The sequence below is a fragment of the Alosa sapidissima genome, chromosome 15, assembly GCF_018492685.1.
Source record: "Alosa sapidissima isolate fAloSap1 chromosome 15, fAloSap1.pri, whole genome shotgun sequence".
Classification (NCBI taxonomy): Eukaryota; Metazoa; Chordata; class Actinopteri; order Clupeiformes; family Clupeidae; genus Alosa; species Alosa sapidissima.
In genome coordinates this window covers 14384269-14409268 of record NC_055971.1, presented here as the reverse complement: position 1 = coordinate 14409268, position 25000 = coordinate 14384269, and the positions used below count along the sequence as shown (strand labels likewise).

The 25000-nt window shown below is 46.6% G+C and overlaps 2 protein-coding genes across 2 annotated transcripts in view; one reads left to right on the top strand and one right to left on the bottom strand.

The window, feature by feature from the left end:
* cog6 (component of oligomeric golgi complex 6) overlaps positions 1-21203 on the bottom strand; it is a 37577-nt gene extending 16374 nt beyond the window's left edge. Inside the window, exons 1-8 of the mRNA XM_042063685.1 lie at positions 21018-21203; positions 20496-20639; positions 19433-19504; positions 18548-18606; positions 8033-8144; positions 3333-3415; positions 1892-1962; positions 1038-1131 (exon numbers count right to left, since the gene is read on the bottom strand). Coding sequence (XP_041919619.1) covers positions 1038-1131; positions 1892-1962; positions 3333-3415; positions 8033-8144; positions 18548-18606; positions 19433-19504; positions 20496-20639; positions 21018-21152 — 770 coding nt within the window. The 5' untranslated portion in view covers positions 21153-21203. The remainder of the gene's footprint in view (positions 1-1037; positions 1132-1891; positions 1963-3332; positions 3416-8032; positions 8145-18547; positions 18607-19432; positions 19505-20495; positions 20640-21017) is intronic.
* Positions 21204-22342: 1139 nt separating this feature from the next.
* LOC121684389 (LHFPL tetraspan subfamily member 6 protein) overlaps positions 22343-25000 on the top strand; it is a 52512-nt gene continuing 49854 nt past the window's right edge. The window contains exons 1-2 of the mRNA XM_042064402.1: positions 22343-22925; positions 23650-24294. Coding sequence (XP_041920336.1) covers positions 23910-24294 — 385 coding nt within the window. The 5' untranslated portion in view covers positions 22343-22925; positions 23650-23909. The remainder of the gene's footprint in view (positions 22926-23649; positions 24295-25000) is intronic.

The following is a 25000-nucleotide window of genomic DNA, read 5'->3' as shown; positions in this document are numbered from 1 at the left end:
ATACGCTTACATCTTCACTCAGCCAAAACTACACGCTGTATCTCCACACGCAGCCACACAAGCAGACAGTCCCTTCACTCGAACAAACAAATAGTGAACTGGCTCTCGTCGGCCCAACTGGAGATGGCTGATAAATCAGCCTACAGGCAATGTGCTTGTATGGCGACAGATCACATGGTAGGGGTGCCCCCTTGTGGCGAGATCCAGGAACTGCCCTAAATGTGTCGATATAGTCTGTGTCAACAAAGTTAATGTTTATGTTTGCACCTGGTGTGTGGGATTCTTTTTTAAAGAAACAAATATTTATGTGAGGGGACTCACTGCAGTACTGAGAGCAGTTATTCAGTTATGGGGTATTCATATGAAGACTGTGTGTGTGTGATGTATGTCACCTTCCATGTTGAAAGTGTTCTTACTGTGAATCTGCACCACTTTGAATTAGTCTTTCAAATAAGGTAATAAGCCAATGGTAATGGTAACAAGCTAATGATCACGACTTTTGTTTGCACCAAATCAACACAAATGAAACTGACAGCATCAGCATCATGTGTTCAAAAATTTCAAAAGTATGGTTGATGCAGTGCTTCTAATCCATTTACCAGTAAATTATGCTCAAAGAAGTAAATTGTGTGTGTGTGTGTGTGTGATTACTCACTCAGAAAAAAAATAGAGGCACAATGTGGTGACTATATTTGACTATGTGTGGGTGGGGACATCAGTGGGTGACTGCATGTGTGGTTACTCATTTGCAATGGATAGGCCTGTGTCAGAGTCAATGAGTGTGTGTGTGTGTGTGTGTGTGCGTGTGTGCATGTGTGTGTGCGTGTATGTGTGTGTGTGAATGCATGTGTGTGTGTGTGTGTGCGTGTGTGTGCGTGTGTGTGCCTGTGCGCATGTGTGTGTGTGTGTGCGCATGTGTGTGTGCGTGTGTGTGCGCGTGTGTGTGTGCGTGTGTGTGCGCGTGTGTGTGTGTGCGTGTGTGCGCCTGTGTGCGCGCGTGTGTGCATGTGTGTGCGCGCGCGTGCATGGTTACTTACTTGTAAAGGACGGGCCGATCCTGTAGCGCCTCCATGGCCTGACTCAGCACAGGGGTGATGTCACACGACTCCTGGGTCAAGCCCCTGCACTCGTCTACAGAGGGAGGAATGGAGAGATGGAGGAGTGGAGGGAGGGAGCAGTGAAGGAGAGTAAAAGGAGGAATTAGGAGGCCAGAGAGAGGAAGAGAAGTGAAGAGAGAGAGAGAGAGAGAGAGAGAGAGAGAGAGAGAGATAGTGGATTGGGAAAATGAGAGCAAATGCTTTTCTAATGTGCAATCTGCATTGAGGCACATCAGTATTCAGTGCATATCCATGTTCACTATTCCTTCACCAGGCCCCCTCCCCACACTCACTAACATGCTGACCCAGACATTTCTACAACGCAAAGAGACTGAAGGTGTCACTGAAATTACACTGAAGCCATTTTGTGTAATTCCATTTTTATATGCAGCCAACAAATAACACTACAAATTAATTTTTGCTATAATGTATACACTATAAAGCCTTCATAGGATAATATTTATCTTATTTTATTTTGGCAAGAAGAGTTTAAAAGCTAACAACAACTTGAAAATGAATTCCATGAGTAGCTCCTGAGCTCCATCACTTCCTCTGACGTTCAAAAAAAGCCAGTGCGATGTAAACCATGTCTCTATGTCTCTGTATACGAGAGAGACAAACTGCTTCCAAATGCCATGAGGGTGGGACAGCATGTGAATCACGAGCAGGGGTGTGTGTGGGAGAGCCAGTAGGTGAGTGGACATTACTGCATACATGTGTGGGAGTGAGCAGCTTTGTGTGAGTGTGTGTGTGTGTGTGTGTGTGTGTGTGTGTGTGTGTCTATCGGTACTCACTCTGGGCCCAGCGGTAGAGCTGCTCGTAGGATGCCTCCTGCAACACAGCCATCTGCTCCATGATCTCCAGCCTGCACACACAACACAACAACACTTAAACACAAACACACACACACACACACACCACTTCACACTTTCCCACAAGAAACAAAGCACAACAGCGCTGCAACCCTAATACACACTAGGTGGGTTTACATTTAATTTTTTTTGCCATTCCGATTAAACTATTCTGACAGAAAAATGTGTGCTGTTTACATGGGGTAAATTCTATTCCGCTCTGAAGCACTTTAGAATTTTTCCAATTGACCGTATACATGGCTTATACTGCTCTGGCTAACAGAATGTTTCTCTGTTTTAATGTATCATCATTTTGGTACTGTTTATATCGATTTGGTATTTGGTATTGAAGAAATAATTCTTAGTGTTTTGATGATACCATGTCCAATCGAGCTTCCAGTACATATCTGGTTCTAACCTCAATGTGCCTATAATTCACTACACTTACATCACACTGTACATAATGTTCAGAGTAGAAAACTCACACACATGATATCACATGAGGATAGATGCAGGGAGTCAGCAGCTGAAACATGTAAAGGTAAAAAGCTAATAATGTCTAGTCTGTATATAAGAAGATTAAAGGACAACTCCGAGTGCTTTCAGTAAACAGAGAAAGGGAGATCTATGTGAAAAATGTCCGGAATTCTCCTTTAAGTATAAAGTTAAGCTACATTCGACTAAATGAAATTGGATTACACTAACATCACGTTTCATGTAGCACAAAAGGTTTTTGTGCAACATTTCCTTAAGCAGACACGTAAGGCAACCATCCCATTTGTTTTGCTTCTTCAATCAAACCAGACTAAATGTGAGTTATCTTTTTGAACACGTCTTTCTCTCCATGCAGGTGTTTCTGTGGCAGATTGACATCCTTTGAAGAGGTAACTCAGGAAAAAAGTCCGCTCCTCACTTAATTGTGCCTAATATGTAGTTTCATCACATACTGTGATACCCGTCACGCTTATCGAGGGTGAACGCCACACAAAAAAAAGTCAGATGATTCAAAATGACACTGGCAATGTCATTTTTAGGGGTGGGGCGTTTCACGGGGGGAAAAGTAATTTCACTTCACTAATAGCAACCTGACAGTGAGAATGACGCACAGCTGTAGGAGTGCATAATGGATTTGGGGTGAACGTGTGCTCATTTGTGGGTGTGTAACATGTTGGTGTGAGGGTGAACGTGTGTGTGTGCGTGTATGAACGCAGCTGTGTGTGTGTGTGAGGTTGTGTGTGCGTGTGCTTGAGCACCTGTGTCTGTGTGTGTGTGTGTGTGTGTGTGTGTGTGTGTGTGTGTGTGTGTGTGTGTATGTGTGTGTGTGTGTGTGTGTGTGTGTGTGTGTATGTATGTTTTTAGGTGAGTGTTTGAGTTTGCGTCTCACCCTGCTGTCTGCTGGTTGGTCCGCAGGAGAACCTTGACATCTTCATGGATTTGCTTCACCCGATTCAATGCCTTGAAAAAGTCCTGCAAGGGGAAAACATAAATTTTTAAAAAAAATTGTGCCGGTCAAAGTGACTGGCAGATGTTTCCTTTTCCGGACATTTAGTCCATGGGCCAGATGAGATGTCATGAGATGACGTTTGATGGACTGTAGTTAGCAGGTGCGTATCCCACAAAAGGCACCTGCCATTCGGACAGGGGAGATGCTTTTTGAAAAATTAACCATAAAAAATGAACCACTTCACTGTTATGTTAGTATTTTGCTTGTTGTTTAAAAACATTGTATATGATGGCCTTGAAGTCTTGAGTTACTGAATTGGCTGGTACCATAAAGCCTAAGTTTGTGCATGCTCTCTCCAACGCAAACAAGATTTGTGTTCCATAGCCAAGTAATTCTGCTATATAACATTGAAAACAGATAAATGTGTTTATTTGAAGCACACATACAAATACTGTAGGTCAGCTTCAAGTAGGCCTATGCGCACTTACGTGACTACTTCAAGTATTAGCCTATGCACAATAGATTTTTCTTCTTTAGCCTGCCTAAGTATGTCCGAGGCCGCCCAAATGAAGCGGTGTGTCCAGGGGTGTGGGCAGTTCCTGGACCCACATTCCATTTGCATAAGCTGTCTGGGTATATCTCACGCCCAGACAGAGTTGGCGGTCCCACAAATCTGCTCGCATTGCAAGAGGCTGGGGCCAAAGGCTGTCCTCTCCCGGGCTCGCTTGCTTGAGGAGATGGAAGCCAACGGCCCCCCTCCCAGCCTCCCAGCTCTCTCGGGGAGCCACTCGCATTTCCTGAGCGGCTGCTGGTCAAGCAGGGGGAGGCGAATTTGCCGGTCAGGCTGGCTGCAGAGTCCCCCGCTGCGGCCTCCCCAGGAAGCTCTCTGGGGTCTCATGATGATGACCAGGTGTCCCTCGTGGCCTCCGAGAGTAGCTTGCTGGAGCAGAACCCGGAGGAGAGTGTAGGGGACGATGCGCTCTTGGGGGAAACCCTATTCAGCGCGATCACCTTTCCAGGGCTTCGGGCCTTTCTCTTTGCCCTGCACGGGGCAGAGGAGCAGGGGCTGATCCACCTGCCCAAGGTGGAGGAGGCGCTGGCTGCCTACCTCGCCCCCCAGGGAGCATCATCTAAGCCATCTAAGCCGCGCAGGGCCACTGCTGGTCAGGCGTCTAAGGCTTCAACACCACAGCCTTCCTGCAGGCCTACTGTACGCCGGGGAGAGCATGAGGCTGGCTGCGGAGGAAGACGAAGCTCTGACTCCACTCCCTGTATGGAGGAGAGCGCTGGACCTGGACTTGCGGTCCTCGAAGTACACAGCCCTGGCACAGGGCAGAGCAATGGGCCATTTGGTGGGGCTGGTACGCCATCTGTGGCTCACGCTGTCCCAGCTACCGGACAGCTACCCGAGACTCCATTGCTGGATGCGCCTATCTCCCCCTTCGGATTGTTCGGACGATGCAGAGTATGAGGGAGCATTTTGAGGTGCCGCAAAATAGCGCCGTGGCGCTCAAGACATTCCTGCCCCGAGGTGATCTCCAGTCCCGCCCTCCCACCGATGGCAGTACATCAGCAGACACAGAGGCGCAGGCAGCGCCCGCAGCTGCAGCAGCCAAGATCGGCCAGTCATTCCCAGAGGAATAGTTTCCCGCAGCAGGGCGGATGCCTCCCTCCTAGGTTGGGGAGTGCTGTTCGAGGGGCGAGCGGTCCGAGGAGTGAGCAGCTGCAGCGGCCTCACAACGGTGTATCTAGCACTCAAGCATTTTCGCCGGCTAATCGCAGGGCGTGATGTGTTGGTGAGGTCAGACAATACAGCGACGGTAGCCTATACAAATCGCCAAGGTGGCATTTGCTATGCGGTCTGGCAAAAAGGTTGCTGTTATGGGCGAGGTGTCACCTCCACTCAGTCCACGCAGTTCATGTTCCGTAAGAACAGAACAGGGTGGCAAATATGCTCACGAGGGGCCCCCAATCACTAGCCTGGCTCCGCCCTCCTACGTACATCCGCTCAATTTTCATTTCCCTTCAGCAAGTCGCCTGGGTCTGCGGTATATTCACGGGTTTTCTCCGGCCAAAAATGTGCAGGTCCAATCAGCAAACAGTGCGCTAGTTTAAGCATGACATACGACCAAATGTTAGCGATTGGTTATGGCAGATCCAGAGTGGCTCTGGGCAAACTCAATAGTTTTAAACTTCAACAGAGTACCCACATTCAAGGAAGTTAACGCTTGGCAATGGAAAGTGGCCAGACTCTCTGTACATTGGACCAGGCTACCCTATCACATTGGGAGTGGCGTCTTCACCCACAGGTGGTGGAGGGGGTGTGGCAGCGCTTCGGGAAAGCTCATGTCGATCTCTTTGCCTCGCGTGAGACGATACACTGTGTGAAGTGGTTTTCCCCGACCAAAAGCAATGCTCTGCTGGGAGTGGATGCTCTGGCACACGAATGCTGTATGCTTTCCCCCTGAAGGCATTGATCCCAGCGATGTTGGAGAGAGTGAGTAGAGGCTGGCATGAAGTGATTCTGATAGCCCCTCATTGGCCCGATCAGATTTGGTTTCCGGTTTGACCCTGGTCTGGTCTCAACTCCTTAATGGACAAGAAATTATGTACAAGCACTTGTTTTGGCCTCACACAAACAAGCATACTGTCTGAAGCTCAGATCAAATAAAAGTGGTCAGACAGTATTGACAGGGCCAGCAATAGCAAAATAAACTACAAAATCATAAAGCCCAGAAGATGGTTGAGTATAAATTAAAAGAAATCTCAGAGGTTGGCAAAACTATCTTTCTTCGCCATGCCTGATATAAAGCTGAAAATCACCACCTCAGAATGAGATAATATGGATAAATTATACATTTTCTGAATCCTTAGAGTCATGATTAAAAGTTTAAAGAGCTCCAGGGTTTGCTGTATTTGTCCAAAGTGTTCAGAACTTTAATAAAAGCTCAGATTGTCCTCTTTAAAATGATACCAAACATAATAAAATCAAATATGCAAATATGTCTTTAACAAAGGCCAATAGCAAGATAGGCACTTGCGTCAAAAACATATTTTTTCAATGGGGGAGGGTAACTTTAACAGCTGATAACACTAATTTAGCTGTGACTCCAGGAGGGTTATCATACAAAAATGCAAACTACAGACTATCTTACTACTAGATACTACTATCTTTTCAAAAAGTATAAGCAACCTTTGCCACCTTGAGTGGTACTGACATCTCATCTGGCCCATGGACTAATTTTGATGATATGCCGGTCAGATATCCTATTATCGCTTCTTAATTAGTCAAGTTGAGGAAAACTGGAAGCAGGCTATGTAGCTTAAAGAAAGACATAATCAGGCCATATAGAATGCAACATGTTTATTAGCCTAACAAACATGCTAAACTTGTGTCAATTTAAAGCAATCTCCTCGTCAAGGAGGCCCTAAACCTGCAGATCACAGACAGAAAAAGCATGCTCTGGGAACAGAACACAGTTGCATGTCCAGTGTAGTCATGGGTCTGTCTACAAGGAAAATGACAAGTGTCTTGGTCTGGCCACACACCCCGCACATCCACTTCCAACGTCACTGATTCCGACCGATACGCCCGACACTTCGACTTTTTCTCTGTGGTGGAGCTGACCAGACATCTGAGGCTTCAGGCATTACCGATTCACCATCATCCGTCGCGTCTGGCCTCTAAAAAAAAGCTTTTAAGGCTAGTTTGCCTGGGCCTGGCCATGTTTGAACCGTCTAACTCATTTGTTCGTTGTTTATAACAAACGTTTAGGCTTGCGCTTTATTTGAAATGCAGCATATGCGTGTTGTTTAATAACTTTAACAGCCGGTTCCTTTAAAACATAGCCAAAGGACGGTGTATTTTTGCTTTGGTATAGGCCTACATTTTAGTCTTATTCCCAAATCCAGACTGTGTTAGGGGGACGGGATTATTTCAATTGGACAATTTGACCAGACACATTTCATTTTTTTTTCGGCCAATGTCCGGCAATTACCGGAAAACGGAAACACTGATATGTATAAAAAAATTACTTACCAAATACGACAGCACTCTAATTTCAGCCAATTTCCTCATTAAATCTCACTCAGTGATTGACAGAGAGAGTGAGGGTTTGCACAGACACCTCGGTGTAACCCCACACTCCATTAAGGCCCACTGCAATTGTGCTAGCACCACCCTAATGGATCTGACTGTTCATCTTGCGAGTATGTAGGCGGGCGACCAGCATTTAGCTAACAGAGAAGTCGTGTTACACAGCCATGAACAGAGATGCTGCCGTAGGCTGTTTTGTTCTCTTTTTCTATTTTTTGATTGGGGGGGGGGGGGGGGGGGTGATATTTAAAAGTGTCTATCACGATGCTGGATGAGGATAGAGTTTGTAATGTGGTCATGGTGATGAATCATGTCTGGTGGAATTAAGATGTTTGAGGATGGTGGAGGGAAGTATTATATCTGATACTTTTGTTTGTCTGGGTTTGTGGGTTGTTGTGGCAATGAAGGTGATTTATAATGATTATCAGCTTCTGTAAGGTGGTTGTTGTCTGATAAACTGACGAGTTGAAGAGATCGTGTGATGAGATTGATGGAGATAGACAGGTGTGTGGGTGAGATGGAGGGTGTCAGTATTATCAGGTACCTCAGTGACTGGTCCGTCTCTGGCTGTGCGGAGTGTGGCCATCTCCTCGCTGGACAACTGGAACTTGCCGAGGAACGCCTGAGCCACCTGGGCCCGCACCTCAAGACGATGACTGTGAGAGAGTGAGACAGAGTGAGAGAGAGAGAGAGAGAAAGATAAAGGGAGAGAGAAAGAGAGAAAGAGAGAAAGAAAGAGAGAAAGAGAAAGAGAGAGAGAGAGAGAGAGAGAAAACAGAGAAAAAGAGAGAGCCAATGATTAGGAAAAGCTTTATGTCTGAACACATCAATACCAACAGTCACTGGACCAGGAAGGCATTTAGGGTGTGAGCTACTTATGTGGAGAGAAACAGAATGGGTTAATCGCATTAATAATTCACATTTGTGTGTGAATGGATTTAATAATGGTGCACCAGCGCATTTCAGGAATATAAATGCATGTGTACATTAATATAAGTGTACGTGCGTATGTGCGTGTGTGTGTGTATGTGTATGCACATTTACAAGTCACTAGGTGGCAGCCACGCTCCCCTGCTATGGTTGACTTGGCCACATTTAGATTCTGTGCACTACCTGGGTAAACTGGAGATTATAATGTTCAGAGCGGGATATCAGTCACACAGAGGAGAACGAGAGAAAGGGAGGCAAGAGAAACCAAGGAAAGAAAAAGAGACAGGGAGAGAGAGAGAGAAGAATAAATAAATCAACAGGGCGGGGGAGAGGTGCATCACACAACAAAAAACTAAGAGAGAAAAACAGAGAGAGAGAGAGAGAGAGAGAGAGAGAGAGGAGATAAAGCGGGGAAGAGAGGAGGCAAAGGGAGACAGGACAGAAACAGGAAAAAAATGATTAGAGGAGAAAAGAAAGAGAGAGGGAGAGAAAGAAGAGAGGAAGATAGAAAGAAGCGTGCTGTACACAAGCGGGAGTGGGAGCGGGAGCGAGGGGGCCTCTGGAACCTCCAGAGATAGAGGCACATCTGTCATCACCTACATCAGCCGCTGCCTCGGCGCTACAATAGTGGCCATGGCAACAGCACTCCTCCAGGCGAGAACTCACAGTGCAGCCCCCTGACACACACAAAACAACCCCCGGCCCATACCATACAAGGGCCCCTTCCTTTCACTTCTACACTTCCTTAAAAAAGACACAGAGAAAAAAAAAAAACTATTCCCTCCTCTTCCATACTTCTCATTCCTCCCCTCTCCCTGCTGTCGGATCTCGGCATATGCTTTTGGTGTGAGTGAGGGCTCGGCACTGAGCCCGTGTGTCAGCGCACGGCTTACTCAAGCAGAGGCAACAAGACCTTTGAAGGTTTCTCACACACACACACACACACACACACACACACACACACACACACACACACACACACACACACACACACACACACACACACACACACACACACACACACACACACACACACCTGGGCTCTCTCTTTTGGAGCCGAAACGAAACAGGCCAAAGTTGTTGATAAGATGAAGAACGCCATGTTGCTCTAGTGTGAGGAGCACTCAGATGGGTGGCTGTCTGACAGAGCCTTCCCCTCCCGCTCATGTGTTTCCCTGGCCTTCACACACATACAGCTGAAAGACATCTGGTCTCAGAGATACGCGGGGGTCAGTCAGCAGAGCTGGACCTGTGCCCCCTCGCAATCAACGTAAACTCACTCCTCCCCTCGTCAGCAGATGTAGACAAACCGTGTAAGCCCGCTCGGGTGCTTCTTAGCCTTTCCTTTAAATCAGCGTGTGATTCACTCGCCACAGGACAGGACGTGGGGGAGATCTAAGGGGAGCTGCAAACTCCGCCACAGCATCACGCACACACGCACACACACACACACACACACACACACACACACACACACACACACACACACACACACACACACACACACACACACACACACACACACACACACACACACACACACACAACCATCTGCACATCATTACGACGTGGGTGACACATTCCCCTGCTGTACTGTGCTGTATTTTCTGTGAGAAAATACTGTGAGTGTGCTTGTCTCACGGTATGTGGTATGAGAGTGGGCATGTATCTGTCTGTTTGTGGTTTGTGTGTGTGTGTGTGTGTGTGCAAACATACATATTGCTGGTTCACTTAAGCTGTACGTGATGCAATTTGCTCCGAAGTCCATGGGGCCGTTGAGGTATTTCTTAAGCGAAAGTGATAAGGGAAGCCGCCTAACTAGCACACGCCGCCATATAGGAGCCTGTTCTACCTCACAAGTCATTAGTCAGTGCTGTTCAATTAGCCTTCAGGCGGGTCCCACGAGCACGCAGTCCAAACACACCCCTCTCCGCTTCCTCAAGTCCGCTCTGTCAGCCTCGTTGGAATTCCCATCACACTCCCGGCGCATGTCAGCAATGAATAAACTTACAGCACAAGCTCAATGCGCTGCCATACCATTATCAGTAGATTGTCTTGCTGGCGATGGGGTGGGGGTGTGGGGCTACCTATTGTTTTGTTAGTCAGAAAATGTTCCATTCTTCTTAACATTTGGTGTGTGTGTGTGTGTGTGTTCACATGTTTTGGAGGAAGGATAGGGACGTATTATTCATGTAGTTTGTCTTTTGTTCCCTGACACACGGCCTTATTTCTCATGTTTCAGGGATGCATTCTTCTCCAAGGGGGTTGGGTCACGCAAGAGGTCACATGGTGGATATTGAAAGTCTGGAGCCCGCAATACAGGCACAATCTAGTGAATGTAGCTCATTCAAAGCACATACACACAGGTCACACACAGGCACACACACCTCGCCTCTCCATATCACCTGTGGCCCTCCTAATAACAATGGCTTCCTCTATGCAACAGGTATCAAATACACCTACACGTTCCCTCTCTTCCACGGTAAGAGCCTCTGGCCTGGAGACCTGATGCTGGATCAGTTTGACGTAACCTACTCCCCACTCTTCCCTATGCGAGGCCCCCTGTGGAGGCTGACTCCAGGAGGCACGTTAGAGCTGATGAATAACTCACAGCCCAGGGTGATGAGGGAGAGGGCAGATATCTCACACTGTTGAGCGTAAATCTACTAGACAGTTCCCCTTGGCCACCTGTAAAGTGTATGTGCGTGCATATTTTGTGCGTGTGAGCGAGTCTGCGTTAGATGGGATGCCTAAGGTGTAAGCGAACATTCTCACATCACCCTGTGTTTGGGTGGAAGACCAAATGGAAAACAGCCCTCTCTGGTAATGATATCAAAACAGTTGCCTGTGACTACATCAGGAAACACAATTACTCTCTGACAACTCAATTCTGGAACACCAAACAAAGACAAATGAGCTACTGCCCGCCTTAATTATGCCATGCTTATAAACAGGGTCCGCTCTTAATCATATTACACATTGCACTCGTCTCGGGTATATTATCGACATGTCATTTAATCCAAAAAAATACTTCTGACTCGACGATAAGCTGTGTGCCAACGGCAGCACAAGCCGACCGTGATTAGCAATGGCATACGGAGCTTGTCAAGGGTTGTTTGGCCGTTGCCTAATGAAAACATATGGGAGGTGGCGAGAGGGCCTGATCGGCATGGAATGGGCTTCAGATTTGTCTACTCCATTTGCGTTGATGTGTTTGTGTGACGAGAGGAAACCACATATGTCAAGTGCAATGGTATTAAGGTTACCTTTGTGATGCGAAGGTTACCTTAATATCTCTCTTTGACTCCGACTGTGTGCTCAGCGGCCTCATTTCTGATTCTGCTCCTTGCTGAAGACTCATATTATTCATACCCCCCATCCGTTTCTTTTGCACATCAACTGCAAATTATTCAGACCGAAGTAGTCATCAAATAGCTTTAATGGATTTGTGAATTACGAGCGCATTTACGGCAAGGGAGGGAATTATACTCTTGACTCTAGATAAATACGGGGAAAATAAAAAACATCTATAATATTTCCACTTATCTATTTTCTCATCTGGACCCCTTCTTGCCCCAATCACATCAGAGAGCCACAAATCAGACCAGTGTATACTTTCAGCCAGTGAGAGGTAGGAAGGTTAATCACTGTGTACTTTCAGCCAATGAGAGGGGGAAACACTAATCAACTCGTACACCTGTAAAATCTCCCGAGCATTTTCAAAAATCTAATAGACTGGGGCATTCTAAACTTCTTAATCAATGGCTGTCAATTACAGTGAATGTATTTCTGTGTGTGTGTGTGTGTGTGTGTGTGTGTGTGTGTGTGTGTATTTCTCATAGCTTTGAGGTCCCAACCTAATTAACAGCAACAGATAACGTGAGGCTATGTGCTTCCCCATACTGAGTGCTTAATGTTCAGTCTCTCAGAAAGAGCCAGCACCAACTAGTTTAAAAAAAGGAAGAAAAAAAAACTTCATATTTGCCTGTGTGGCAGACATGGTGTCCAGCAGAATCTGGCACTTATCTGGCCCAAATCCGCCACATCTGGGCTCTCTGCTGGGAACCGCTTGCTATTTGGCCAGGCTCCTTATCTTTATGAGTGACTAGTCTTCACAGGCTGCCGGATAAACACATCACCGCCTCCCATGCCACAGCTTTTCTGTTGGCTCAGGCTTAAAATAATAAAAAAAAAGCTAAAAAAACAGCATTTGGACGCAAGCTTGCCAGCAACTTTTGGCTGCTGGGGAGCTGTGGTGTCACAGATAGCACCTGCCGTTCCGTGCCAGAACTGCACAAAGTACATTCTGTGTGCAAATAAAAATCCAAATGGAAGCCAGAAGGGAGAGCAGCCAGTCACTCTTCGAAATTTCATACAACAGAATCTTAACAATTACATAGAGAAGAGCCCAGCCCTCCTCTCCTTGGACATGTTAGTGTCCGTTAATGACCACTTAGTGGGTGTGCCGTGGAAACCTGGCATTTGCAGGTTCCAAACGATCGATTAGCCATGTGTGCAGGCGACATATTTTCTCCTCTGCTTCCTCGCCGTCTCTTTGAAGTGCATCAGACAAGAGAGAAATGCTTCTCTGATTTCAAGTCAAGTCTTCATGGGGAACACAGCTATGGAGGGTTAGAAAGATAGACAGAGGGAAAGAGGGAGAGAGAGAGAGAGAAAGGGAGAGAGGAAATGACCTCAAACTGCAGTTAGAGTGCTAGAAAGGGACAGAGGGTGACAGAGGGAGAGGGAGAGAGAAAGAGGAAGAGATAGAGAAAGAGAAAGAGAGCAGGAAAATGACCCCAAACTAAACAACAGTGGGCAATTAAAAGCCCATGGCTTTGTCAAGTTCTTCGGTGCGCTCTACTGAGCACTGAATTTCTCCGACTCCAGCTGCCCTGCTGAACGGACACCCGGCTGGATGGAGAGAGCCGCAGCGCAAATAAAGCACCCTGGGATAGTGGGCGAGACCCCAGTATGTATGAGTTTCCACTCCTCTCTTCATGCCTCGCTGACTTGAGCCTCTGGTGTGGCTCCCCAGACTGCCTCCGACTTCCCCCCCGTAAACCATGTCGACCGCAGTCGCTCAGGGATCTGGGCTGGCTATTACCCCTTAAAAAGCATGCTGAAATTGGCCCCGAAGCACTCATCCCTGCACTGAACAAACTTATCTTAGCGCAGACAGTGCTGGTTTCTCTCTCTCTCAGTCTCTCCCTTACACACACAGACGCGCACATACACGCACGCACGCACGCACGCACGCACGCACGCACGCACGCACACGAACGTCCCCTCTTCCCTGTGATTCTCCCTGACAAGCCCATGCATGTCCCTAATGGAATCCCATACTACGTGTCAGAAAACAGTGGGCCAAGCAACTAACAGGTTCAAAGACCTGTTTGACCACAGCGGGAGAGTAAAGTACCAGTACCAGTGTGGAATGACAGAGAGAAAGAGGGAAAATAAAGGGTTCGGAAGAGTATCATAACAAATCCGGAAAATCCTGAAGGAGAGAGACAGAGAGAGAGAGAGAATCAGTGTTTGTCACATATCCCTCGCAGGCTGAGTTATAAACACCTTTTGTGGCGTTCAGGGCAGAGAGGGGAAGAGCAGAGAGAACTCAAAGCACGCTCAGTTGGCCCTGGGGGGGGGGGGGCTGCAGCCTACAGTGCCCAGCATACAGATCAGGGCCAGCTGTATAGTGTCACCTTTCCAACACACGCACACACAAGGAGTGACAGTACTAATTTTCTCCTGCCGACAATCCCTGTCCTCCAGTCACTGGGGGCCGAGCCCTCGTGTCTTTTACCCACAACAAAAGCTGAGGAGAGGAGACGGACGGAGAGGAGGTGGTGGTGGTGGTGGTGGTGGTGAGGAGGGTGCTGAACAAACACCGCTGCCTGCTCGCACGCCTTGTTTGTTGGTGTCACTGTGACATTTGCGTGTCCTGCTCATCCTTTTGTTCAGCCCTTCACCCGAGACTCACTGTTTACCTTTCCGGAGCGCCGGCGTTAATGTTAACAAACCTCGCAGCGCACACGCTGACAAACTGATAGATGGATGGATGAGTGGATGGATGGATAAATAAAGGGATGGATGGATGGAAATGGAAAAGAACTAATCAGAGAGCAGAGTGATTTGAACCTGACATCAGGGGGAGACGACTGGTTGGTTCTCATCAAATCCGACGGGCGTTTGTGACGCGTTCGTGATGGGCGAGCGAACTGACAGGGCGCTACTTTTCCCTCTGAGGGGGGAAACGGCGTCTGACACATGAGGCTTCTGCAACTGATGTGCTCCAAATGTTTAATAGGAACCGGCGCTGGCGTCATCAGAAATAAAGTGGTAATGCCATCAAAAAAGGAGATCGAGATTTCATTGCCTCCGGTGCTGCAGCGAGCCTGCGCCTAGACATCCCAATAACAATAATATCTTTGTTTATAACAGTGACGGGCAATCCAGAAAATTGCAGGTTTTAAATCATGTTATGTCTTGACCTAGCCAATGGCAAAACTGCTGCCAAACTAACATCTAAACATCCACTTCTCACACATACTTGTAACAACTTTGATGATAAACTATATCTTCTTCAATACCTCCCAAGTTTTAAGATAACAGCAACAATATTTGATTATAACCTTGAGTTTTTGATCTGAACATGTTAACGGTACAATAAATAATGAATGTAGGGCTACAACACAAGCTTTCACTGTTTCATATCAATAAAATGTATCAACAATGATTGAAACGACTCCACAGTCTGTAACAACTTCCATCTATCTAAGTAAATTGAATAACAAATGATAGCTGACGGCTTCCCTGTTTCCTGTCTGACGGGACTGTGTCTACTCTATGGCTTCACAGTCACCTTAGTTGAAATGTAACCCTGGCTGCCCCGCTGGTCTCGGCGGTCCCTGCGTGTGTTTGTCAGAGTGGCTCCAGCCTGATGGTGTGTTATGTCTGAGTGTGACAGCAAAGAGCCGTATGGCTGACCCCACGGGGTGGCAGCGAGGGACGACAGTCTCTGAGAGAGAGGGAGACAGAGAGATAGAGAGATAGAGAGAGACAGAGAGAGAGAGAGGGGCAGCTGCGGGCTGTTAATATTTAAGAGGCTCGGGGTCCTGCAGGAGGGAGGCGTCGAGTGCTGGAGGTCGCGACCCGCACGGCACATCCCGCTGGAGAGGCTCTTCGGGGAGTTAAGGGAGGCATGGAGGGGTCAGGGCCGAGACAGAGGGACCAGGATGGGTGGAGGGAAGGAGAGAGGGAAGAAAAGGCATAGAGGGAGGGAGAGGAGAGAGAGATAAACAGAGGGAGAGAATGATAGAGGGAGGGAGAGAAAGACACAGAGGACAGGAGGCAAAGAGAGAAAGGTTGAGAGAGAGAGAGAGAGAGAGAGAGAGGAGGAGGAGGAGGGTGAGTGTGATGGAGGTCATGCTGCCATCTGGCCAAGAGCAATGAGTGGACTTGATGCTGATGAAAATGTCACCTGTGAGGAGAGGCTCCCTGATGGGGCATACAAAATTCACGAGGGCAGGGGAGGAACAGGAGGCACCAACTCCCCACCGCTGCGACACGTGTGTGCGCACACACACAAACACAAACACACACACACACACACAAACACACACACACACACACACACGTCATGGACGAATAAGCAGGACTTATGCACATGACCAGAACAGCCTGCGCCAAGTCAGCACACCTGGTGAGGTTCCTGTTCACAGCGTTCTCACTCTGTGCCACCTTCTTCATTGGTATACTCTCACAGGCTCGCTCTCTCTCTCACACACACACACACACACAACTGCTCGCCATTTGTCAACATGAAAAGGTGCCTGTAACAGCATTGAGGCCAGTTCAATGGACTGTGTGAGGTCCTAGTTCCTGATGTTGTTTCTCTGGTCCATCTCCTCCATAACAATCCCACCCTCTCTCTTGAAAGCCCCCCCCCCGCCCACGCCCACACACACACATACACACACACACACACACACACACACACACACACACACACACACTTGATACGTGTACATGCCGTCGCCCACCCCTTTTGTCGATGTCACCTTCTCTGGTAGCAGGGTCTCAGCGTCGGTGCCAGTGGAGCATGGAATTGCCAACTGTACATCACAGCTGTCAGCCTCGCCCTTGTGCCAGCTCTTACACCTCTCTCATGCTCATACACACACACACACACACACACACACACACACACACACACACACACACACACACACGCGCGCACAAACACACACTACCCACCCACCATCCTTACCCACTCTCTCTTGCTCTCTCTCTCTGGCTATGCCAAGGTCACAGCGCCACCAAACCCCCTACTGCTCCAACAACCAGAGCAAGATCCACAATCAGTCTTTCACTAAATCTTCCAATCGTTCTCTCTGTCTCCCTGCCACTCTGCCTCCATTGTTCTCCCTCTCTTTTTTTCTCTTGCTTTCTTCTACTCAGCTTCTTTCCACAGCTCTCACTTCCTCATTCTCTCTCTCCCTCATCACTCAATTCCAGTAGTTACCCCTCTTCCTTTTTTACCTCTCAGTCCCTCCATCCCACCCTCCCTCCATCTCTCACCCATATTGAAATCCTTCTCTCTTGCCTTCCTTCTGCCCTCCTACCCCTTCCTCTCTGCCCCTCCATCTGTATTTCTATCATTCTCCTGCCCTTTGCCGTCTCTCACCCTCTGCTTCTCTTGCGTGTCTGCCGTGCATCGCTGCTGTCACTCTCTCGTCACCAGCCCGCGCCAATCAATTCCACCCAGATGACTTTTATTGGCAGTCTCTGAATGGCCATAAACAACAATGACCCACCAGCCAGAGGAGCTGTAAAAAGCCAGACTCCCGTGTGGCACAGAGGCGTGCGGAGACAGTGTGTGTGTGTGTGTGTGTGGGGCGCAAAAATACACACATGAGTGTGCATGTGTGCGACTCAGAGAGGAATCAATTCATCACTTGGCGCTTTTGTGCCCCTTTTGTGTCTCCTCACCAAGCGGGGAGTCCTTCTCCTCCTCACCCGTTTGGAAGCGTCATAATCAAGCACATCGACACGCATCTGGCTGTGACTTCAAACAGGCCTTTCTTTCTTTCCAACTCTTTTCTTTTCTTATTCCCAGGCAAGACTCAAGAGCCACCGGACACCGCCGGTCTGTATCTGTGACTTGCCTTTGTTGGCAATCTCGAGTTGGCTGCGGCTTCGATTACAAATGAGTGGAAATGGTGGGCCATTAATTAGGACGGCATCTCTCTCTCTCTCTCTCTCTCTCTCTCTCTCTCTCTCTCGACAAGAAAGGTATGGAGATTGGTGTTGATGAGCAGAATTAAAGCTGTTCTTTCTCTCTTTGCACAGGAGCCCCTGATAGCCTCTGCTTTTTGTGTGCAGAGTATTGAGAGAGGAAAGAGGCAGAAGTCTGGCCAAAACCTCTCATTATTATTCAAAAAATAGCACGGCTTGCAAAAAACAAAAAGAAAAAAAAGAAACCTCACGTAGCTTAGGTTAAGCTCATTTTTCCCACTGTCTTCAAATGACATCCTGCTTGGAAGTTAGTAAATTAGGTCACATAAAAGTGCCCTCCTGCACTTTTCATTCTCTTTGATTATTTATTCAATATATCCCAAGTTTGATGCAGAATATTTAAGAAGATCTCTTTCCACATGTGAAGTGTACTTAGATATTCAGTGCCGCTATTTAATCACTGTGATGATTCATCAAGAGAAATAGTCTATTCTGTTTGACTTCAGCCACTTTCTTTTTGAGTTCAAGATCAAACTATTGAGCATCTCATGTTAACCCATCTGCTCTGATGTTGTGATGATTATGAAGCAATCCAGAGGATAGAAATCTGAAGATTGGTGCAATTAAAGGCAAGACGAAGCAACTATTGTAATCTAAAGAATTACCTGGATTATAATTTTAACATTTCAAATCATTCTTCGCTCAGACTTTTAGTGTATGGCTGAAGTTCCAGTTAATTATTAAATCAAAATCCTGAATCCAACAATACCTCGCTCAACGTCGGAGCTGTTATGTAACAAATCAATAAAGCATTCCACAGTTTTGCCTTGAACACACATATTCATAGTGCACTCTGCATCAACTCCACACACTCCAATAATTAACTCACTTTTCACCCTGGAGCTTGTTGGTTTTCACGATCAGGTCTTGAGTTTGATCCTTAGAAGCCTGGAGGCCAAACAGGAAGAGAGTCACGCCATGATCAAAGCCAGAGTAATAACAATGTTGTAACAGCGGAGGAATGTCTATGACTCTAGCGAAAATAACCGGAGGAGTTGATGCAGGCATGGTGAAGCAGTGTTATGGTTATGGGATTTGGCAGATGCTTTTGTCCAAAGCGACAAACAAATACAAAAACAATATAATATTTAAAATGTAACAGGGAACAGATTAGAATGTTGGTCAAACTATAATAAGGAGAATAGCAATAATAAGCAACAATGTCAATTTAATCAATAGCCTAATAAAATAAACAATGAAAATGAGGGAAAAAGCAATAATAAACAATAATGTCCATTCAATCAATAATATAAAAACAATAACATGGTAAGATTACATTAAGGAGAATATCAATAATAAACAATAATGTCAAATTAATCAACAGCCTAATGGAAATGAAACAATATTATACAAACCATAACGCATAAGAAGCGCTTAAAGAACTAAGTGCATGTTGAACAGATATGCCTTTAGACCACTAAACGACCCAAAACTATCACAGGAATGGAGAGCACTGGGCAACTCATTCCACCAACATGGAACCACTGAGGAAGAGTCTTGAATTAGACCTAGCGTTTATGACTGGTCGACACAACAGACACTCATCAGAAGACCACAGTGGGCGGTTGGGGATGTACGTCTTGATTATTGAATTAAAATAACAAGGAGCAGATCCAGTCAGTGTCCTATAGGCCAAAGTGAGAGATTTTAATTCTGGCTACTATAGGGTCACTTTATTTTTCACTTTTGATGTGTGAAGAAAATTGAAGCTCACCTTCAATCTGTTGGTCATTTCTTCACAGCACGTACTCATGGCCTGAACATCTTCATGCACACTTTCCAGCTCCTGTGTGAGGTGACGAGGAACAACCAGTTCCAATGACCATGAGGACAAAAGTTTGCATTCTACAAGCAACTCATACCAATAGGAATAACATATAGCAAACACATTCATGCTCTGTCATTTATCTTCCCTGGCAGCACATTTTACTTGGCATATATCATGCATAATACTGAACAATTACTTGAAGCATATACACACACATATATATTAATATCAACACTCAGTAGGCGAGTGGCACAGGACAGTGGTGTGGGACGTTTGGCAAGTAGCACGGGACAGTGGTGCGAGACAGTTGGCAACCGGCACGGGACAGTGGTGCGAGACAGTTGGCAAGTGGCACGGGAAAGTTGGTAAGTGGCATAGGACAGTGGCACAGGACAGGTGGTAAGTGGTGCTAGACAGGAGGCAAGTGCGGTTAAAGAGGCGCGGGAGAGTAGGCATTAGGAACAGTGGCGCAGTACAGTAGGCGAGTGGCACGGGACAGTGGCAAGGGACAGGTGAGTGCCACAGGACAGTAGGCAAGAGGCACAGGAGTATCATTTTGTGAGTCACTCTGCTCTGTCATAGAATGTCCATGCATGTAACGTTAACACTCATGATGGGAAACCGACACTTTCCACCAAAGATTCTAGAACAGACTCTGTTCTAGAATCGTTGCTTTCCACATAGGTTTGGCTATGATTCTTTCACACAAACTTATATCACGGACCACTTGCAGGTGCAAACAATATCGGATTTTTGGTTGATTTGACCATCGGTTAACTTCGAAACAGGCACTTTACTTTGGATAGACAATAGTAATACATCAAAGGAGTGATTAACGTCAAAAAATCTACACTGGAGTATTTCATCACCACCGACACCGCCGATATGTTCAGTGTTCTAATCTAGATGTCAAATAGCCCTCAAACCCCCACAAATGCCCGTATGTTTGTATGAAAGAATACAAAATGTTATATACTCATATACCTCAAACAACTAAGATTTGTCTCACCTCTTTAACATCTTTAAATATGCGCACAAATTCTTCATTTATTGACAGACTGCGTCGCTCGATATCTCCTCGAAGGTTTCTTCGTGTCCGTAAACTGTTTTCAGTGAAGAACACCGACAGAGCTTTCAGTGCTTCCAGCATCTCCTGCAAATCAATACGATGTTTTCAAATCTGCCATACAGTAGTAGTGCATATCTCTACAGGAGTTTGTATTCAGAAATCGTGTTATAAACCTCCAGGGAAAATATTTTTTCCAACCGTAGTTGGTTACAAACTGCTTCATTTGCTGGCTAGCTGCGTTAGCTTAAGTTAATAGGCAGTGGTGTGTTAGGTCGGTAGCGGTATGCATATTATGTTTTTATTATTATTCCTAGGCGTAGACAGTAGAACAATAATGCATAAATTACTAAATGCATTATCATGCATTTGATGTCTGTTAACAAGTCTGTTAACTGTCAACTGCCTAGACGGCTAGCTAGGAGCTAACATGGATCATACGTGGAAGAAAAAATGTAATGTTACCTTGTCATTGTCCAACCTGGTTTCCAAAATTTTATTAAGCTTCCTTGACAAAGGGTTATTGGGCTGGACAGTGACATTGCCACTGTTTTGAATTACAGGGCTGTCACCTGCGAGCTCTACCTTTGTGTCTGCCATCCTAACTTTAGCTTACCACTCGACCACCAACATGTCAACGTCAACAAGGAAGTTATCAGTGCACCTACAAAAATGCTCCCAGTGAAACAAGGGTTGAATAGTTTTCGTTCCACACAATGGAATCAGCGCTGAACATATTGTTCAAAACAAACCAACATTTGCAAATATACATGGAAATATGCTAATTTATTGAACATTAAACATTTTCAATCAACAATTAACGAAGTGGCATGCGCGAACCTTGCCTGTCTGTCATAGACTAGGCTCATGAAGAGTGCAAACAAGGTATTTGCAAACTTTTTGTATGATGCAATATTATCTTAATAGTATTATAAGTATCATATCTAAATAAATATTTAAATCGTGACTATCTATCTAAAAATCCTCAATTTTAAATAAAGTAGCCTACTAGCCTATGTCTATCTACCTGGTTGTTCTGACTGAGGCTATGTTATTTGCATAGCAATAAAACTGAAGACCATCAAAATGACACTTGACAAATAGGCCTACCTTGATTGGAGAGGGACAAAACACATTAAGCCTAGCCTATCTCTGCTTAACAGATAACACACAATAATGTTCATTGATTAATTAACTCAATCCTGACGTTTAGAAGAAACAGCCAACTAGCTTTCTCTTCACAGTCTGAGCCAGAAACAGCTAAAAGACAATATGCAGGGCTCAGGCTACTACAGTGGTGACCTTGTAATTGGGAATGGCAGCTACTGACAGTCACAGAATATCACCTTGGGTTATGATTGCATCACACAAGAAAGGGACAGAAAGGGAGAGAGAGAGAGAGAGAGAAAGAATTGAATTCATAACCCTTAATCCACCCGTGAGGACAGATGGCAAAAGGGAACCACAAGGTCAGTTTTCCCCACCACGAAGTGTGTGTGAATAATTCAATTCACAAACGTGCTCCCTGGGTAAACTTTACTTCGCTGCGTACTTTCCCCTAGGTGTCTTGACAAACACTACGGCACACCCCCCTTTCTCGATCAGGCTTATCTCCATACTGTTGATTTCCCCCCTCCAGACAACATTGGCCGGCGCATCAATGGGACACCAGCAGTTTAGGTGGTCCATGAGGGGCTAGCGTGGTGGTGTGTGTCTGTGTGTGTGTGTGTGTGTGGGGGGCGGGGGGGGGGGGGGGTACCTATTTCGCAGTTATTACATGATAGTATTATGTGTAAAAATGCTGGTACGTAAAGGGACTTGAAAATGGCACACAAATAGACTCAGATATCCCGGAGATGAGGTAAATGGGTGCCTGATTATTAAAATGTATCGGTCGATAGCGGTGATATGAACTTTAAAGGAGAGAGGAGAGAGAGATTATGCACTATGATAGCGGAGTAGAGTCCAACCCCTGGGTGGAGATTTATGTGATTGATGGTCCCCTTGTGCGCTCACACTCGCACACTCTCGCCCCCTGCAACCTTCCCAATTTCACCAGCACAAGGAATGTGGATGCACAGCTGGTCCCGTAGCTGAGCAGATTGGGAAGTCCGTCTTTCATTCGGGGCAGAAGACCGATATCGAAGCACGGAACAACTTCTATTCCGGCGTCCACTACCGCGTGGGACTAAAGTCACTGCATTCTCGCCACATTCTTTACACTGAAAACGATACTCCTCCTTCGAAGAACGTGAACTTAGTCCCACCGTTGGCTCTACCGAAAAGTTTTCGCTTTTTACCAATTAATCGGATCACAATGCAAAACATCAAATTGGGATTACACAAATAACACAACAGGAGACGAATGATCACGTAAGTGTGAATGTTGTGCTCTCTTACATTATGTGAATTTATGTAGCCTAAGTGACATTCTTTCCGTAAGAGCTGTGCGATGTCCGTTCGACTTGTCCCCGCTTGCCTGTCTGCCTGCCCCCTGGTTTGCAGCCACCAAAACCGGAGTCTACTGTGCATTTTCTGTGTCGATGCTCCACTAAACAAGCGTTATTTCTTCATAGTCATACATACTGAATATTACCAACATTGAACATGGTGATTCTTAAACAAATGTTAAGCCATACTCCGATCTGTAAGAAACCTGGTCTGAAATTATAGATGGTAATGATTGTGTGCTTAGCGCTCTTAATATAACTTTTGTCGCGTGTTTGTGTGTGATTAATTTTCATCAGTAATAGGTTTACAACTGTGGTAATAAAAACCCTCCTTTGTTCCGTGCCAGTGTAATTTACGATTAATAATATTTCTTGTTATGAAAAAAAAATCCCTTGGTATCCCAGACTTAATTTGCTTGGGTGCCTTTGCGCATCACCGGGCAATAACGTTATTTTGCCCATTATGGACCCCGACTGAATAAATCATCCAGCCTTCACAAAGCCAACATTAAAGCGCTCTTTGTTTTTAAAATAAGTGTGTTCCTTTTCATATCCTAAGTATTCTTAAACGAATTTCGCACAACTTATTTGATACATCTCCTCATACAATTTCCTCTCTCTCTCTCTCTCTCTCTCTCTCTTCCCAGGGGACAAGAGGACGTGGAAGTAGAAGCATGGACGAGGCAATCCCTGACGTCCTTTAACTCTGTGCATTGCAATTCATCTGAAGCTCAAAGATCCCATATCGGATACACCACAGTCACTTTTGTCTCAGGAGGGAGCAAAATATAAAACAAATCCCAACCGTAGTGCACACACACACACACACACACACACACACACACACACACACACACACATACGCCTTTCTGTGCAAAGTGGGCCTGAGAGCTCACTCAGGCCAGCCATGGCATCCAGCCTGACGTGCGTGGGGCTGCTATGGGCCTTCCTGTCGCTGCTGAGTGCCGCCGCCTCCTGCGTTGGCTTCTTCATGCCCTACTGGCTGCTCGGACAGCAGATGGACAAGCCGGTGTCGTTCGGCACGTTCCGCCGCTGCTCGTACCCGGTGCGCGACGAGGAGCGCCAGGCCACAGTGATGGTGGAGCAGTGCGGGCGCTACGCCTCCTTCCTGGGCATCCCCAGCCTGGAGTGGCGCATCTGCACGGTGGTGACGGGCGTGGGCTGCGGCCTGCTGCTGCTGGTGGGTCTCACGGCGCTCATGGGCTGCTGCATCTCCGAGCTCATCTCCCGGACCATCGGACGCGTGGCAGGGGGCATCCAGTTCGTGGGAGGTGAGTTTGAGGGCCGGACAGGCCAGTGCTGGAGGTCTGGGCATTGGGAGAAGAGGATGATGTATGGCTTGTGAAGTGATTTGGGGGTGGGGGGGTATGTTGAAGTGGATTTTGGCAGTTCTGCTACTGCTGCTGTGTGTGTGTGTGTGTGTGTGTGTGTGTGTGTGTGTGTGTGTGTGTGTGTGTGTGTGTGGATGATCAGAAGTGGAGGTGTGATCACACTTAGTTTGTCCAAGCTGATATGAAACTGGGCTCTGCACAGCCGGTTTGGTCAGAGTGTGTGTGTGTATGTGTGTGTGGTTATGGTTCAGGTTCACAGACATCTTTCCTGTTCATTGTCCTCTGAAACTCTCCTCTAACTTTGTTTGGGGTTTTGTTGCTCCGTCTGGGTCTTGGGTAATTCAGGATGCCCTTCTGTGAGGATCTGCCAGATCGGATTAAGACAATGCAATCGGTGGTGGTGGTGGTGTGTGTGTGTGTGTGTGTGTGTGTGTGTGTGTGTGTGTGTGTGTGTGTGTGTGTGTGTTGGGGAGGGGGGCTGGTTCAAATGAAACCCTGGCACTGGAGAGATCTGTAAATAGAGCCAGGTTTAATACATTCCTGCCCTTCAGGGTGGCACAGATGCTTTTGTTCTGATGTCTGTCCACCCAGCGGTTGTCTGGCACAGAGGCTTTGCCATGCTGACAGCACCGGGTGTCTGGGTAAA